Genomic DNA, 19183 nt, shown 5'->3' on the forward strand with positions numbered 1-19183 from the left:
TCAGACACTGCAAGTGTAAATTGGCACAAAAATTAAAAAATGCACCTACCCTTTGACCCTGCTATTTTATTTCCATATACACAGTAGGGCACTTTTTCTAATTGTGTAATGCAATGCATTGAAACTCACAAATTACTTCATTGGATGAGAACAAACATCTTTTAATGGTTTCAAAGAAAATTAGCATATCAATTTGTTGTTTAATACATTTAAAATAAAATACAAATATAATTTTTTCATACTTTAAAATGCCTCTTTTAAAAATAGAAGTGGATTCTCCAACAACTATACCTGGACCCCATTTGAATATCTCCATTCTTACCACAATGGCTCCGGTTGTCAGGCAAAGATTTAATACAAAATTAGAATTCTTCATCACTTTACGTGGGTAGAGACCAGTCATGATCCAACAAGGCCTGCTCTCCTGGTAACAGGACTTACAGCTGTGAAAATAAACAAAATTATCTCGTTCGGTTCCTAAATTAGGGCCCCACAGTCTTCTGGGAAATGTGGTCTCGCTGACCATTGTCAACAGAGGCACTGGACAATAGGAAAAGCTTTCGTTCTCTGCGCATGTGCAGCTTCTCCTCTCATAGAAAAAAACGTTCGTTCTCTGCGCATGTGAAGCTTCTCTCTCCTCTCTCCTCTCTCTCTCCTCTCTCTGCCCCCTCTCTCTCTCCTCTCTCTCTCCTCTCTCCTCTCTGTCTCTCTCTCTCATAGGAAAAACTTTCGTTCTCTGTGTATTTGCAGCTTCTCCCCTTTCTCTGTCAAAGGAACAACTTTCGATCTCTGCGCATGTGCAGCTTCTCTCTCTCTCGCCCCCGTCTCTCCCTTCTCTCCCCACTCCTTTTTTTTTTTTTTTTTAATGTCTTTTTCGTGACCAGCACTCAGCCAGTGAGTGCACCGGCCATTCCTATATAGGATCCGAACCCGCGGCACGAGCGTTGCTGCGCTCCCAGCGCCACACTCTCCCTAGTGCGCCACGGACCTGGCCCCCCCCAACCCTTTCAATGATGTCACTAATGCAGGATTATGAGGTATCGCTCTGGATTTCTTCTGCGCATGTGCGGCTCCGCTCACTCCGCCATTTTTGCCTGGGAATTCCTGATGCTGCAGCCGGGTCAACGCTGCTCGTCAGATCCTGCGGTTGGATTGTGCATCCCTGAAGGTGGGTGCGACGGTGGAAGAGGAGCCCCGCGGTCCTCGGGGTTCCTGGGGGCAGGACGGGTGTCCCGGCACTCGTTGCGCATAGGCGCCGCGGGCCTCGGGCGGGCGGGGCCTGACGTGCGGCGCGAACGCGGACCTGGGCCAGGCCGGGCCGGGCCGGGGAAGGGGCGCCCGGGCTGCGCTTTCCATGGTGGCTCCGTCAGAGGACGGCGCTGCCGGAAGTCGGGCGTGCGCTGCGGGTGAGCAGAAGCCGGTTCCATATGTCCCAGAAGGGGGGCTCAGGTCCAGGATGGCCACGGGAACGTGGGTGTGGGTGTGTGAAGACAGCGAACCTGGGAGGTGTGCGGGAGGCCACGTTCCAGCTCCGCCGTCAGGGAGCCTGGTACCGACCTGTGGGACATTCACTTTACCCATCTGTGACATGAGCGTGCTGATATTAGTATAATGCACCCAACTTCTCAGAAAAATAACTGTGAGGTGTGTGCAGACTGTTACCCTGGCAGTTGTGTTGTGGGGTTTCCTGGTGTCTCTTCAGAAAGTCAAGCTTCTAGTCCCTCCTGCACTGGCCTGACTAGCGCTCCAGGTTTGGGTTTACAGAAGTCGATACAGCACCTAATTTTCAGGGATAGTGACTTAGGAGGGACGTTGGGGCATGGGAGGACATTCTGGTTTTCTCTGGGGTACAGGAGCTGTGACAGAGTTTGAAGGAGGGCCCCCTATGAATAGGAATCCCGCCTGGGAGAACGTCATTGTGGCCTGAACCCTCTCAGTACTGCTTCAGAGCAGAGGCAAAGGAGTCCCAGAAAAGTGCAGCTTGGCACAGCCCAAGCAGTTATTCAGTCTAGTGCTTATAGTGCGCAAGAGTTGGCCTTTAATACCTCATTCAGTAGCTACCTGAGACTAGGTGGTATTGGAAGTTTTGCGCCAACTTTCAAAAGGGACAGTGAGTTTGAGGAGCATAAGAAAGGACCTAGGAAATATTACTATCAAAAGGAGCATTAAGGTGTTCCGTGGGGTGCAGGAGTAATGTGTCATAGCTGGAAGGATCTGTCTGCAGTGCTCTCTGAACACACAGCTATTCCTTCAATCGTCTCTCATTACTCCCAGTGTCAGAGCTCTCTCAAATCCACCCTATCACAAATTTTGACATTGAGAGATATGCTTATGGTTTTATATCTTCGTAGTTTTTTTTCTAGTAATTCAGGAATGGCTTGTCAGTTATTTCTACTTTGTCAGAAAGGTTAAAATAATTAGATTTTAGGAACTGTGATTTGCCCAAGGTCACATGATTTGTTGATGTTAGGTATCATGACTTTTTGGCGATTGTTCTCTCTTTTTGCCACACTTCTGACAAAGAAAGTGTTTGTTCACACTTGACATTATTTTTGTAATGCTGAAGTCAACTTAGAGCAGCCATTGCTTTACCATACATTACCTTAAACATCCCTATCCTTTTTTTTTTTTAATATCCAGTGCCTTCTGTGGATCATGTCACCACAAAGTAAATAACATTAAGTATTTCCTACTTAATGTTAATATTCTGTTCTTGAAAATCAAAAATATTGCAGATATATATGTAGGACCCAATTTTACGTTACTTAAATAGGAAAATGACAATACTAGTGTGCTTTAGAAACTTCAGGGAGAGATTGTTTTCACTTTTAATTATCTTTTTCCATGAACTTTTGAAAGTACCTTGGTACAGTTCACTACTAACTTATAAGAAACAGATCCTTTTTATGTTTTTAAAGTAAAAAACCTCTGTAAGATATAAAAAGAAAAATAAAAATAGAAAATCTTATACCATAGTTTACTGATATGTAAACAATTGCTTTTTATGATTCACGTGACCTCTGTTAGCATCAGGAACCTCAATGAAGTTCTTTTAGTTGACATGCATTGTAATTTTCAAAACTTCTTCCTGTGGTTGTGGAGGTATATTGATTGTATTTGACATGTAATTTAAGACTTTCTTGCCCGCATAATTTTGTTCAAAACATATTGAGTTCTGGGGGCTTAGGTGTATCATTTAGCATTTGCCATGTCATGAACAAATTAAAACCCAAATGGCTTTTAAAAAACCCAGCCATTTTATTATCTTGACGTTTTAGGAATCCACATTTTGAGTGTGTTTAACTAGACAGTTCTCATGCTAGTGTTGCCTGGATTAAAAATTCAGCTTTAGTCACCTGGTGGCTTGACTGAGGCTGCTTGGTTCAAGATGGTTTCACTCACATGTGCTGTGGTTTGTGCTGACAATTGGCTGGGCCCTGTGTCTCCAAAAGTGTAGCCCCGGGCTTCTTAACACTATGATTGTGTTTAAGAATGCAAGCACTAGTGGCTATTACTTATCAAACAATCAAACATGTTTGCGTGACATTTTCTAATGTGCCATTGGCCAAAGCAAGTCACATAGCAAAGCCCAGTTCATTGTCAGAGCATGCTATATAAGGGTTTAGGTATAGGGAGATCCATCACTGGGTAACATTACAGGAACAGAGTACCAAAAGGAATATACATTATGTATTTTTTACCTACATAATGACGGGCAAAAGGTGTTGGATTGCAATATATGTACTATACAGATACTTAGGTATATATAAATAAGATATAGTGGAAACAGTTACCTAGAGTCATGTGTGGAGTCATTATATTAATGTGAGTATAGTTACTATAGCCTAACTATATTTCTATAACATTAGTTTTAGTAATGTCACAATGTGTTTTTCTTTGATTTAAATGAAGTTATATGTTTAGGTAACGTTGATTCTTGCTAAATCAGTAGGCAATGTATGTTTTCATTAATCAAAAAAAATTGTGTCTAATGTGTACCAATTAACATACTTGTAGATGCACGTTTAATGAGTCTTTGGTGTGGGCGGACCCCGTGGCTCACTCCGGAGAGTGTGGCGCTGGGAGTGCAGCGGCGCTCCCGCTGCGGGTTCGGATCCTATATAGGAATGGCCGGTGCGCTCACTGGCTGAGCGTGGTGCGAGCGACACCAAGCCAAGGGTTGCAATCCCCTTACCGGTCACTAAAAATAAAAAAGTAATAATAATAAAAAAAATAAATAAATAATGAGTCTTTGTTGCACCTTATTGATGATAAAGGATTGTTGTCTCACAGGGAGGCTTTGTATTAGTTTGTCTCTTCCAGCTAATGTGTAGAGAGTTTTGGCAGGAGAATCAAGGGCCAAACCACAACACTTTCCTCCTTAATCCACTCCATTCTCTTCTCTCCCAGCTGAGCTGCCATAGTGCCCTATGCATTATCAAGAGCAAGAAATGATGAATAAAACTCTGGTGAGTTGTCTCTTTATTTATTTCTAATTTTTCCCATTGTATTACCTGGGTATTATGGGGAGCATGAATTGAAATGGAAAAGTAGAAATGAGTAAGACTCCGCTTGATGGAAATGTACATATGTAAGATAGAGTTTGCATGTAGGTTTAGTAAGTTATGAGATCTCAGAGTCATCTAAGTTGAGTAAATATTTGTCTCTGGTCTTTCTGATGTCATAGCAAAAAGGCAGACACTACTTTTACATGATTGGAATGGAACCTGAGAAGAGAATATGCCAAATTCTCATAGAAGATGAAGATTTACTGGCACTAAATTCTGAAATACCGTCTCTATTAGAAACTTTTTGGCTGCCACCTGGTAAATAAATACTTTTAGCTTTCTGCAGTGGAAATGGTTAGCAAGTGCTAAGGCATATGTTACTTAATAAACAGTCTGTAAAGTTTTATGTATTTTAAGAGTTTCTTCCCCACATAATTTTGTTAAAACATACTGAGTCCTTGTGGCTTAGATTTGTCATTTAACATTCACTGTGTAAGAACAAATCAAAACCCAATGGGTTAAAATATCTGGCCATTTTATTTTCTTGAATTCCTATGGATCCACATGTTGGGTGCAGTTAGCTGGGCAGTTCTCATGCTAGCATTGCCTGGATTGCAAATGCAGCTTTAGTCACCTGGTACCTTGACTGAGGCTGTTGGTTCAAGATAACTTCACTCACATGTCCTGTGGTTTGTGTACAGCTTTGGAAGACTGTATGTGGTTCATGGATAAAACCTGGAATTATCACCTAAATTACAGTGAAATCTAGTGCCTATTCTTTAGTCTTTTTCTAACTTGAATCTTCTGCCATGTTTGAAACTGCTGTTCATGATCTCCTGGAAATTTTTCTGTGTTAGTCAGTTTCTCTCATGCCCTTACTGATGGTTTTTTCTCTTTTTCCCGGAATTCTTCTCTTTTCTTCATAACTATGTTATGAAGCTCATCAAAGTGCTTCATTCTGGGTTCTATTCTTCTCACTGTGCTCTTCTTGACTGAGTTAGTCCTCTGTAGTTTGCACTCTTGGTTCTCTTTAGCTTTTTTCCCTTTTGTACTACTTCCCTTTTCTTTGGCTCATAGGTTGAACTCTCTGTTGACTGCTTTTTGGAGTTATTTAAAAGGCACCTTAAGGCCAGTGAATCTGAAATGAAAATGACGTCTACTTCTTTTCTCTTAGATGTGATATCACTCCCATCCTGCCAGTGACCCAAGTCAGTGAAATGGGATTTTTCTTGGACTCCTCCCTGTTTCTTCAGTCTAATCTTTTCTGGTGTCAATTCCTGCTGCTTCTGTTTGCTTGTTCTTTTCATTTTATTCTAATTTCTGTATACACTGCCTGTATAGGGGGGAGGAGGTGTTGGTACTTATAAAGAGAGTAACTGTGTTCCACTGGAAATATTCTTGTAAGAGACTGAAGGGCATGTTTCCTGGGTGATGAGATTCAGTCCCTGGTGACCTGTGCTTCTAGTCAGCATGTGGTGACATCCTTAGGAGTCTGAGGGGAGAAAGCCTTTAGGAGTTAGTGGGACACGTTTGATCAAGAGCCAACCAAAAAGTTTGCAAAGAATAAAATATAAATGGCAGATTTTTATAATTTGTATATTTTCCTTCTATAAATTTATGTCGGTGATTCTATGTGTAGTTTTCTTACTGAACACTTGTCTGTTTCTAGTTCAAGAAGACCCATCATGTTTTTAAACTTTCTTACAGATAGTATTTTATTACTCCTATTTTGGGTAATCCCTTAGAAATGAATGATAAAAATGGATGTGTGCATTAGTCATCCATATGTTTATAAACTAGAACTGTAGCTAACAGTTTGTTAAGGAAAGTGACCAATTAGTTAACTGCAAGATTCCATTCTCAGTTAGTGTTTGAGATAAAACATAAGATGTGAAATGGTGGCTTTATTTATTTTGAACCTCATGTTCAATGTGACCCTGCATGCTTCCTGTTGCATTCAGAGTACTGTCTATGGTCTCTAATGACTTGTTTGGTGTTCCAATGATCAGCTGCATAACAAAGTAACACAAAACTTGCTTACAGTAAGAATTTCTTCCTTACTCCATGTTGCGTTGTTGTGGGTAAATAGACTGTACAGGGCAGTGATGGTTGGCTGCTGAATGATTTGTCTGTTCTCAAGTAGAAGACCACAACTGGCTGAGGACGTTGGACAGACATCCAGCCCTCTCTTTGTGGCCAAGTGGAATTCCTCAGATTCTGGCAGTTTCAAAGAAGTCAAGTTTGTGTGGCTTCTCCAGGGCAAATGTACAAGAGGCCCAGGCAGAGACTGTGATGCTTCTTGTTATCTCCACTCAGATTCCAAACCATGTCTCCCATCACATTCTCTTAGTCAAGTATGTCACTGAGACCAGCCCTGATTCAAGAGGAAGGCAATTAGATTCCACTTCTCAGTAAGGGTAATAGTAAGAATTTCCAGCAATCTTTAAAAGACTGCAGTTTTCTCTTTGGCCACAAGTTTCGACCACATGCAAAATATACCTTGCCGCTCTCAAGAGCCCTAGAAAACTTCTACTGTTATGCAATTGGGTGAAAACCCAATGAAATCATGTCCAGTGACCTGTTACCTTCATCTCCTCAACACCTGGCCAGCTCACAGTGAGGAGACTGGCATAAACTTGTGGGCACTTACTTTCAGATAAGGTAGTTGGGAAGGGGTGGCACCCTGCAGGCACTGGTCTGAGCAGTTAGTTATGACCATTGGACACCTGGTTTAGTTCTTTGATTAGGGGCCTGTTCTGGTCTCTGGAAAAGATGCCTCCTGCTTCTGCATGCTGCCCTGTGGGCTCTCACTATTCTCTGTCAATATCTGTTTTTCTTAAATGACTGTGTTTACAGTTGACCAATTTCTTTGCCTATTTTTTGGTTATACAAGTTGAAAATCCAGTGACCCTTTAAAAAATATTTTTTTTGATTCTGCCCTTTTGATACAAGAAATTACCCTGGGTACATCTTTAAAAAGCACGGGCTTCCATTGTACTAAAATCATTCAACCAATGCTACCTCTGTGTTAAGCCTTTTTTTTTTTTTCCTAGCCTCCCTTTCTCTCTGAGACAACAATTTCTTAAGAAATTTTCTTGTTTATTAGGCACTGTCTGTGTATCTCACCCTATGGTACTTAGAATGATGGAAATATTTGGGGGGTTTGTTTTGTTTTGTTTTGTTTTGTTTTTTGCTTTAATTTTTTTACAAAACACAGTTTGATTCTTGCCACAAAGTAGTTTCTGTGCTTGAAAATATTTTCTTGGAGAAAACTTGGATTGAAAAGTAGTTTTATTTCAAACTCATCAAATTCTGGCTCCTTTTTATTTCCTTTGAAAATTGAACATCCTTCTTTATTTTATTGTTGTTTACTTATTTATGGGTGTATGGCTGATGTGGGGATCCAACCATTGACCTTGTTGTTATCAAAACCGTTCTCTAAACATCCCAATGATCTGGCCAACCAGCCTTCTTTACATTATCTCTCATCTCATATTTTATCAGTGGCAAAGAGAGGAGGCCAGGTCACACTTGTTACACTTTTCACATTGTTCACACAAGTCTCCTTTGACACAGACCTCTGAGAGGGTGAGATACCCTTTCCATTTTCCATGCTATGTGAGACAATAGTGTGGCCCACATCCTTCAGTGCTCCATTTATTTCTGGTAATATGTTTTGTGCTGAAGCTTCTTTTGGCTAGTATTAATATTTCCACTTAAGCTTTTTGTAATCAGTGTTTGCATAGTATTTTTAATTTTATTTTATGTTTTAACTTTTAGTCTGTGTTTCTTTTTATATTTAAAGTGTATGGCTCTGGATAGCACATTGTTGGATCTCACTTTCCTATCAAATCTGATAATTTTTGCCTTCAGTAGAAGTTTTAGTCTAATTCCATTTCAACTGATTATTAATAGGGTTAGATTTAGGTCTGCCATTTTGCTTTTTTTTGTTATTGTTGTCTCATCTGCCTTTTAATGCTTTACTTTTCCGCTTTTCTTTTCCTAAATTATTTTTTTTCAGTTAATCATATATTTTTAAATATTTTAGTTTGTTCCATCTATTTTTAAAATAATTTAATTTTAGTTCTGATAAAGAAAAATACACATAACAAAAAATTTAGCATTTGAACCATTTTTTACCTTTAAGCAGTGTCATGTATATTCACAGTGTTGTGTAGGAGATGTCTAGAACTTTCTTTATCTGGGAATACTGAAATTCTATATATATTAAATGACAACACTCAGTTTTCCCTTGTAGTGTCTGGCATCCACCATTGTACTTTGGTTTCTAAAAATTTGACTTATATCAGATGTGGGACCACACAATACTTGTGATTTTGTGAGTGGCTTATTTCACTTTGCATATTTTCAATGTTCCTTGTTATAGCATATGTCAAGGTTTTATTTCTTTTTAAGGCTAAATAATATTCCTTTCTGTGTACATGCCACAGTTTATCCATTCATTCATGGATGGACAGTTGGGATACTTGCACCACTTCACTATGTGACTAATGCTGCTATGAACACAGTTGTGGAAATATCTTTTGGAGATTCTGCTATTACTTTTGATGTACACATAGAACGTGGACTTCTGAATCACATGGCAATTCTATTTTTAATTATTTGAGAAACCACTTTGTTTTTGTTCAAATGGTACAGGAGCTGTACCATTTTACATTGCCACCCACAGCGTAGTAATATTCCAATTTCACCAAAACCTGTTATTTTCTATTCAGTGTGAAATAATATTTCATTGTGGTTTTGCATTTTTTAATGATTAATGATGTTAAGCATCTTATCACATACTTGTTAGACATTGTTGTATCTTCTTTGGAGAAATGTCTATTCAGTTTCTTTGCTATTTTATTGTGGGGGTGGTTGGGGTGGCTGCCTGGTATTTGGAACTGAACCTTTGAACTTGGTGTTACAATTCTGCTTTCTAACGAACTGAGCTAACTAGCCCAACCCGTCTTTTGCTTGTTTTTTAAATAGATTATTTGTTTTGTTTTTGCATAGGTGTGGAAGGTTTTTTTATTTATGCATTCTTGGTGTTAATTTCTTATGACATAGATGATTTACAAATATTTTGTTTTTTGAGGTTCTGATAAATATTATTGCAGTTTTAAAGATTTTCCTTGGTCCTTGCTGATGTGTTTAAACGTGATAAAATTTTGTTTATTAACCTCGTATCCTGCAATTTTGCTACAATCACTTATTAATTCCAGGAGTTTTTTCATTTGTTTAGCAGAATTTTTTACACAGATACTCGTATTACCTACAACCAAAGCCACTTTTACTGGTTTATTTTTTCCAGTCTGTAATCTTTTATTTCACTTTCTTCTGTTATTGCAGTATGAAGTACTTTTAGTGTGATGTTGAAAGGAGTGGTGAGAGGGCATATTCTTGCCTTGTTCTTGATTATCTGGAAAAGCTTTGAGTTTTTCACCATGAACAATAATGTTAACTAGTTTCCTGTAGATAGTCATTATCAAGTTGTGAAGTTCCCCTCTATTTCTAGTTTATTGAGAGTTTTTATGATGAATGGGTGCTGCATTTTGTCAAAGGCTTTTTCTGAATTTATTCATATGACTGTCTAATTTCTTTGTTTTTAGTGTTGTGATGTGAAGGATTGCATTAATTGATGTTCAAGTATTGAACAATCCTTGCCCTGCTTGGGATGAAGCCACTTGGTTGTGGTGTATAATTCTTTTTAAACATTGATTAGGTTTTTGAATATTTTCTTGAAGATATTTGCATGTATGTTCATGTGATATAATGGTTCGTAGTTTTCTATTCTTGTAATGTCTTTGTCTGGTTTTGGTATTGAGGAAATGCTGCCCTTGTAGAATGAGTTGTAATGTATCTCATCTTCTATTCTCTGAAGTAGATGATACGTAGTTGGTATAATTTCTTCCTTTTAAATGTTTGGATGAATTCCAAAGTGAACACATCTGGCTCATGTGCTTTCTGTTTTGAAGATTGTTTACTCAATTTTCATAACAGATATAGGCCTATTCTAATACTGGACTCTAATGTGTGTGAATTTTGGGAAATTGTGTCTTTCAAGGAACTGGTCCATTTCAACTAGGTTATCAAATTTGTGTTCAGAGTTGTTCATAGTATTTATTTTTTTAATGTCCACAGGTTCTGTTGTGATGTCCTTTCTTTCATTTCTGATATTAGTAATTTCTGTCCTGTGTCATTATTTTTTTACTTATCTTAGCTTCAGGCTTATCAATTTTGTTGATCTTTTTGAGGAATCAATTTTTTTGTTGATAATTTTTGTCTTGACTTTTAAAATTTTATTTCTACTCTAATTTTTATTTTTCTACTTGCTTTTCATTTATTTCATTTGCTCTTGTAGTTTCTAAAGATAGAAACAGTATATTGGTTTTAGATGTTTCTTTTTTTAATATATGTATTCAATACTGTAAATTTTTGAAAGCATAGCTATTTCTGCATCCCACAAATTTTGGTAAGTTGCATTTTCACTTTTATTTTTTAAAAATATTTTAAAATTTTTTGAGATTTCTTTTTTTTTTAACCCGTATACAATTCCAACACTGACTTTCACCAAAGTACCTAGATGGAGACTACACTACTGCATCTACCTGAAACCAGTAGTAGAACACTCCATTCAATGGTCAGTATAAAACACATCTATAAAAGGAACTTCCTCTCTTCAAAGCCCACTCCAAGTACTAGAAAATGCAACTGCTCTACCAGATGACTAGAGACCAGTGCAGAGATACTAGAAATATGAAAAATAAAACTGATGACACCACCAAAGGAATATAATAATTTTCAAATACTGTATAGAGGAAGAAGTTCTTGAAATGTCCTGAAAGGAATTTCAAGCGACAGTTCCAAAGAAACTCAGTGAGATACAAGAAGACTCAGATGATACAACAAAATGAGGAAAAGTATCCAGGATCTGAAGGAGGAAATGTACAAAGAGGCTCTTGCCTTAAAATAGAATATAACAGATCGTGTGGAACTGGAAGTGTGATTCAATGAAATAAAAAACACAGCCGAGAGCATTAACAGCTGGCTAGAATGAGTAGAAGAAAGAATTTGTGATCTTGAAGACAGCCTTTTTGAAATAACCACAGTAGACCAAAAAAAGAAAAAAATTCTAAGACAACAAGCAGGCAACCTGAAGTACACAAATATCCAAATCATGGGTATTGCAGAAGGGGAGTAAATAGGAAAAGGAATTGAAAACATACGCATTAATTAAAAGCAAAAAAACTTCCCAGGTGTAGAGAGAGATGTTGGTATTCAGATTGAGGCGACTCAAAAATCCCCAAACCAATTCAATCCAAAAACATCCTTTCCAAGACACATTATACTCAAATTGGCAAAACTGAAAGACAAAGAGAATCTTAAAAGCAAGAAGGCAAAAGTGTCAAGTCATCTGTGACAGAGACCCCATCAGACTAACAGACTTTTCATCAGAAACCTTAAAGACCAGAAGAGAAAGGGATGAAATATTCAAAATTCTAAAAGGCAAAAATCACCAGCCAAGAATACTATACTCTGCAAGTCTGTTATTTAGAAATTAGGGAGAAAGAGTACACTTCCCACAAAAACAAATGCTGTGGGAGTTCACCACCACACAACTAGCCCTACAAGATATCCTCAGGGGAGTACTGCATCTGGCATCTGAACAGAAATAATCATTACCATGAATGCACAAGAAAGAACAAAACCTATTAATAGAACAAAAATGCAAATGTTAAAGAGAAAAAAACCCTCTATCTAACCACCTCAAAAAAACAAACATGGAAGACAAATTATAAAATGGAAGGAACAAAAGGTATTTAATACACCCAACAAAAATCAATAGAATAACAGGAGTAATTCAACAAATTTAAATAATAACTCTTAATGCAAATGGATTAGAGACCCCACACAAAAGACACAGGCTTGCTGATTGGATTAATAAGGTATAGCCAACTATACACTGTCAGATTTCATTTGTAAAGACAAACAGAGTGAACAGGTAGGAAAAGATACACCATATGAATGGAAACCAAAAGCAAGGAGGAGTAGCTGTTGTTATATTGGATAAAATAGACTTTAAATGAAAAACCATCAAAAGAGATAAAGAAGGTCACTGTATAACAATAAAGGTATCTATTCAGGAAGAAGACATACCAGTAGTGAGTACATGTGCACACAACATTAGAGCTCCCAGATATATCAAGGAAACACTTAGATCTAAAGAAAGAGATAGACTCAAATACAATAATAGTTGGGGACCCAAACACCCATCTCTCAATATTGGACAGATATCTAGGTGAAAAATCAACAGAGAAACACAAGATATACACTGCACTTTAGACAAATTGTAGTTGGCAGAAATCTACATGACATTTCATCCAAAAACCACAGAATATGCATTTGTCTCAACAGCACATGGAACATTCTCCAGAACAGACCACATGTTAAGTCACAAAGCAAATACCAAGAAATTTAAACAATTGAAATCATTTCAAGTATCTTTTTAGACCACAATGGATTAAAACAGAAATGAATAGCAAAAGAAACTGTGGAAACTATATAAACACATGGATATTAAACAGCATGCTCCTGAATGACCCATGGGTCCAAGAAGAAATTAAACTAGGAATCCAATAAAGGCAGAACATACCAAAACCTGTGGGACACAGAACAGTAATAAGAGGGAAGTTTATTGCAATACATATTTACATCAAAAGGACAGAAAGCTTTCAAATGTACAACCTAACACTAAACCTCAGAGAATTCGAAAGACAAGAATAATCTAACACCCAAATTAGTAGATGGAAAGAAATAATTAAGATCAGAGTAGAATTTGTTTTATTTAGCAATACTAAATAAAAAAAGAAGACCCTAATAACAAAAATCAGAAATGAGAGGCCATAACAACTGATACCTCAGAAATACAAAGAATTATTAGAGAGTATTACAAACAACTGTATGCCAACAAATTTGAAAACCTGAAGGAAAAGGATACATTTCCTGACACATACAAGTTACCAACACTAAACCATGAAGACATAGAAAACCTGAACAGACTAATAACAAGAAATGAGATTGAAGCAGTAATCAAATCTTTCAATAAAGAAAACCCCAGAACTGGATGGCTTAACTGTTTAATTCTACCAGTCCTTTAAAGAGGAATACAGATTCTTTAGAAACTATTTAAAGAATTGAAACAGATGCCATTGCCCCAACTCATTCCATGAGGCCAGTATCATCCTGATACCTAAACCAAAGATATGACAAAAAAAGAAAACTATAGGTCAATATTTCAGTGAACATAGATGCAAAAATCCTCAACAGAATGTTAGCAATCAGAATGCACCAACACATCAAAAATATTATACACCATGATCAAGTGGGATTCATCCCAGGGATGCAAGGATGAGTCAACACATGCAAAACAATAAATGTGATGCATGACATCAACAAAGTCTAGGATAAAAGCCATGATTATCTCAATAGATGTAGAAAATCATTTGACAAAATTTAACTTCCCTTCCTGATAAGGTCAGCAAATTAGGTATGGAGTGAAAGCATCTCAATAAAAGCCATATATGACAAACCATTTGTCAATATCATACTCAATGGGAATGAGTTGATAGCTTTTCCCTTGAGAATGAGAAAGAAATATTGGTGCCCGCTCTCAACAGTCCTACCCAACATAGTACTGGAAGTACTAGCCAAAGCAATTAGGCAAAACAAAGAAATAAACGTCATCCAGATTGGAAAAGATGAAGTCAAATTGTCCCTGTTTGCATATGACATGATCCTATATGTAGGATAGTCAAAAATCTACAAAAATTCTTTTAGACTTGACAAATGACTTCGGTAAAGTTGGAGATTATGAAATCAATATTCCAAAATCAGTAGAATCTTTGTACTCCAAGAACGAACTAGGAGAAAAAGAATTTAAGGAAGCAAGCCCCTTTATAATAGTTACTAAAAAACCCCAACGAAACAAAACCTAAGAATCTACTTAATCAACGAGATGACAGATCTCTACGATGAAAGCAACAAATCACTTGAAAGTAAAAGTGACACAAAAATTAAAAATTAAAGAGGACACAAAAAGACATTCCTTGCTCGTGGATTGTAAGAATTAACATTGTGAAAATGTACATACTTCCCAAAGCAATTTGGGAAGATTGAATGCAATCCTGGTCAAAATACCATGATGTTCTACACAGAAACAGAAAAAGCAATCCTGACATTCATATGGATCACCAAAAGACCTGGAATAGCCAAAACAATCTTGAGCAAAAACCAAATAAAAACCAAAAAGCTGGAGGCATAATACTACCTGACTTCAAACTATACTACAAAGGTATAGCTACCAAAACAGTATAGTACTGGCATAACGACAGACACTTGGGCAAATGGAACAGAATACAAAACCCAGAAATCTACCCACAAACCTACAGCCCACTGATATTTGACATAGGCAGCAAGAACATACATTGGGGAAAAGATTGCCTCTTCAGTGAATGGTGTTGAGAAACCTGGACATCCATATATGGAAGGATGAAACTAGACCTGTACTTCTCACCATACACCAAAATCAACTCAATTGGAAAAAGTCTTAAATGGAGGGCCTGAAACTGTAAAGCTCCTAGAAGAATATGCAGGGGAAACACTTCAGGAAATAGTACTGGGCAAAGATTTTATGAATATGACCCCAAAAACAGACACCAAAAGGAAAAATAAATGGGGTTATACCAAATTACAGACTTCCTGCACAGCAAAAGAAACAACAGAGCAAATAGAGAAAATAAAGCAATAAAAGTGAGAGAAAATATTTGTAAGCCACACATCTGACAAAGGGTTAGTATCCAGAATGTACAAGGAACTCAAGCACTCAACAGTGAAAAAACAAATAACCCAGTTACAAAATGGGCAAAGGAACTGAATAGGCATATCATAAAGGAAGATACACAACTGGCCAACAGACATGATACAATACTCAGCATCACTCAGCATCACGGAAATGCAAATCAAAACCACATTAAGATACCATCTCACTGCAGATAGACACTAATCATCAAAAAGATGGAGAGGAACAAGTGCTGGTGAGGATGTGGGGAAAGGGGAACCGTCCTACATTGTTGGTGGGGCTGTAAATTCATGCAGCCATTATCGAAAACAGTGTAAAGATTCCATAAACAACTTCAGAAAGAACTGCCATATGATCCAGCAGTCCCACTGCTGGGTATATACCCAGAAGAATTGAAAATGTCATGTCAAAGAGATACTTGCACCCCTGTGTTTATTGCAGCTCTATTTACAATAGCCAAGAGTTGGAACCAACCTAAATGTCCCATCATCAGATGACTGGACAAGGAAAATGTGATGTTTATACAGAATGGACTATTCTTCAGATTTTAAAAAGAATGAAATTTTGCCATTTGCAGCAACATGGATGAACTTAGAGAAAATCATATTAAGTGAAGTAAGCCAGGCACAGAAAGAGAAATACTGTATGTTCCGACTCATAAATGGGAGCTGAAATAACAAACATATGAATAAAAGAAAGATACAACACTCACAATAATACATTGAACTTTTGAAAGGAAAACTGAGATTACTAGAAGTGGGAAGGGAGAGGGTGGGAGGAATGGGTAGGGGTCCTCAATATCAGTGACAGTGTATACTATTGAATGTAATAATTACTCTGATGTGAGGATCACATATTGCACAGAAGTATTGATGTTCAACTCTGTATTCCACATATACATACAATCAACTTTGTTACGGTAAATAAATGAAATCGATACAATGGCAGGAACAGGTCAACACATTTTAAAAATAACTTAATGTAAATGGATTAAATCCCATACTCAAAAGACAGACTAACTGATGGTATTAAAATGATAGAGCCAGTTATATACAGTCTCAATGCACCTGTAAAGACACACACAGACAAGAGCAATCAGATGGAAAATGATATGCCATGTAACTGGAAACCAAAAATGAACAAGAGTAGCTATTATGTCAGATGAAATTGACATTAAACCAGAAACCATAAAAAGAGACAAGGTCACTCTATAATGATAAAGGGATCTATCCAGTAAGAAGACTTAATAATCATAAATATATATTTACCCAATGTTGGAGTACCCAGATAACTAAAGCAAATACTATTAGACCTATTGGAAGAGATAGACTCAAATATCATAGTAGTTGGGAACCTGAACACCCATCTCTCAACACTGGACAGATCATCTAGACACACACACAACGAAAATGAAACACAAGGTTTACACTGCACTTCAGACCAATTGGGCTTGGCAGACATCTACAGAACCTTTCATCCAGTAGCCACAGAATATATATTTTTCTCATCAGCATGTGCAACATTCTCCAGGATAGACCACATCTTAGGTCACAAATCAAATCTCAACAAATTTTCAAAGATTGATATTTCCTGTATATTTTCAGATGACATTGGATCAAAAATAGAAATCAATAATAAACAAAACTCTGGAAATGTTACAAATACATGGAAGTTAAACAGCATTCACCTGTATGACATATGGGTCCAAGAAGAAATTAAACAGGAGATCAAAAAAATTCTTGAAACTAATGAAAATAAAGATATATCATACAAAACATGTGGGATACTGCAAAATCAGTAGTAAGAGAGAAATTGTGATAAATGCTTTTATTGGAAGAATAGAAGGACTGCAAGTAAACAACCTAACACTACTTCTCAAAGAACTAGAAAAATAAGAACAATTCAATCCCAAAACTAGTAGATGGAAAGAAGTAGTTAAGATCAGAACAGACCTAAATGAAATAGAACCCCCAAAATAAAACAAATGATCAATGACACAAAAAGTTGTTTTTTGAGAAGATAATCAAAATGGATACACCTTTAGGTAGGCTAACTAAAGAAAGAAGAGAAGACAGGAAAAACAAAAATCAGAAAAGAAAAAGACATCACAACCTTTACCACAGAAACACAAAGAATCACTGAAGATTGTTATAAACAACTATGCACAATAAATTTGAAAACCTGGAGGAAATAGGCAGATTTCTGGGCACGTACAAACTACCAAGACTGAATGAAGAAGACATAGAAAACCTAAACAAAGCAATAAAAAACAAAGAGATTGGAGCAGTAATCAGCAGTCTCCCAACAAAGAAACGCCCAGGACCAGATGGCTTTACTGTTGAATTCTACCAAACCTCTAAGGTGCAATTAATACAAATTCTTTTGAAACGCTTCCAAAAAATTGAGACAGAGGTCATTCTCCCAGACTCATTCTATGAGTCAAACATCACCCTGATCCCAAAAGAAGACAAACCACAGAAAAAAAAAAACCTATGGGCCAATATATTTGATGAATATATATGGGAAAATTCTCAATAAAATATTAGTGAAAAGAATACAGCAACCCATCCAAAAAATTATGCAACATGATCAAGTAGGACTCATCTCAGGGATGTAAGAATCATTGAACATACACAAGTCAATAAATGTGATACACTACATCCATCAACAAAATTAGGGACAAAAACCATATTATTGGGGGCTGGCCCATGGCTCACTTGGGAGAGTGTGGTGCTGACAACACCAAGTTAAGGGTTAAGATCCCCTTACTGGCCATCTTTAAAAAAAAAAAAAAAAAAAAATCATCTCAACAGACATTGAAGAAGCATTTGACAAAATTCAACATCAGCAAATTAGGTATAGAAGGAAAGTATCTCAACATGACAAAAGCCATATGTGACAAACTATATTAGACTGTTTTGTGTTGCTAAAGCAGAAGTACCTGAGACTGGGTAATTTATAAGGAAAAGAGTTTTATTTGGCTTACAATTCTGGGACAGCTGCATCTAGCATGGGCCTCAGGGTGCTTCTCATGGTGGAAAGTGGCACACAGCTGACAGGTACAAGCAGATCACATGGCAAGAGGAAGCAAGAGAGAGGGGAGGTGCCAGAGTCTTTTTAAACAACCAGTTGTCATGGGAACTAACAGAGGGAGAACTCACTCATTCATCCCCCCTCCCCCAGGGAGAGCATTAATCCATTCATGAGGGATCCACCCCCATGACTCAGTCAGTTTCCAACACTGCCACTTGGGAATCAAATTTCCACATGAGTTTCGGAGGGGATAACACATACAAACTCTATCACAAACCTAATGTCTTTGTCATTCTGAATGAGAAGTTGAAAGCTTTTCCTTTAAGAATGGGAACAAGACAAGGATATCTGCCCTCAACTGTTATTTAATGTAACATAGGAAGTACTAGCCGGAGCATTCAGGCAAGAGAAAGAAAGCAAGGTCATCCAGAATGGAAAAGAGAAAGTCAAATTGTCCGTTTGCAGGAATCATGATCCTATATAGAGAGAAGCCTAAAACATCTGCAAAAAAACTCTTTTAGTCTGTAAACAATTTCAGTAAAGTTGCAGGATACAACATCAACATGCAAAAATCAGTAGTGTTTTTGAACTAGCAGAAAGAAAGTCAAGAAAGCTATATTCCATTTACAATAGTAACCCCCAAAATAAAATACCTTGGAATACAGTCAATGAAGGATGTGAAAGATCTCTACAATGGAATCTACATATCACTGTTGAAAGAAATTAAAGAAGACAAAAAAAGTTGGAAAGATATTCCATGCTCTTGGATTAGAAGAATTGG

General features: G+C 37.3%; 1 protein-coding gene across 1 annotated transcript in view; it reads left to right on the forward strand.

The window, feature by feature from the left end:
* The first annotated feature begins 1096 nt into the window (after nucleotides 1–1096).
* The window catches only part of LOC134375122 (zinc finger protein 420-like), a 30785-nt gene continuing 12698 nt past the window's right edge, over nucleotides 1097–19183 (forward strand). Inside the window, exons 1-2 of the mRNA XM_063093302.1 lie at nucleotides 1097–1168; nucleotides 4411–4469. Coding sequence (XP_062949372.1) covers nucleotides 4431–4469 — 39 coding nt within the window. The 5' untranslated portion in view covers nucleotides 1097–1168; nucleotides 4411–4430. The remainder of the gene's footprint in view (nucleotides 1169–4410; nucleotides 4470–19183) is intronic.

Source organism: Cynocephalus volans, chromosome 4 (assembly GCF_027409185.1).
Source record: "Cynocephalus volans isolate mCynVol1 chromosome 4, mCynVol1.pri, whole genome shotgun sequence".
NCBI classification, from domain to species: Eukaryota; Metazoa; Chordata; class Mammalia; order Dermoptera; family Cynocephalidae; genus Cynocephalus; species Cynocephalus volans.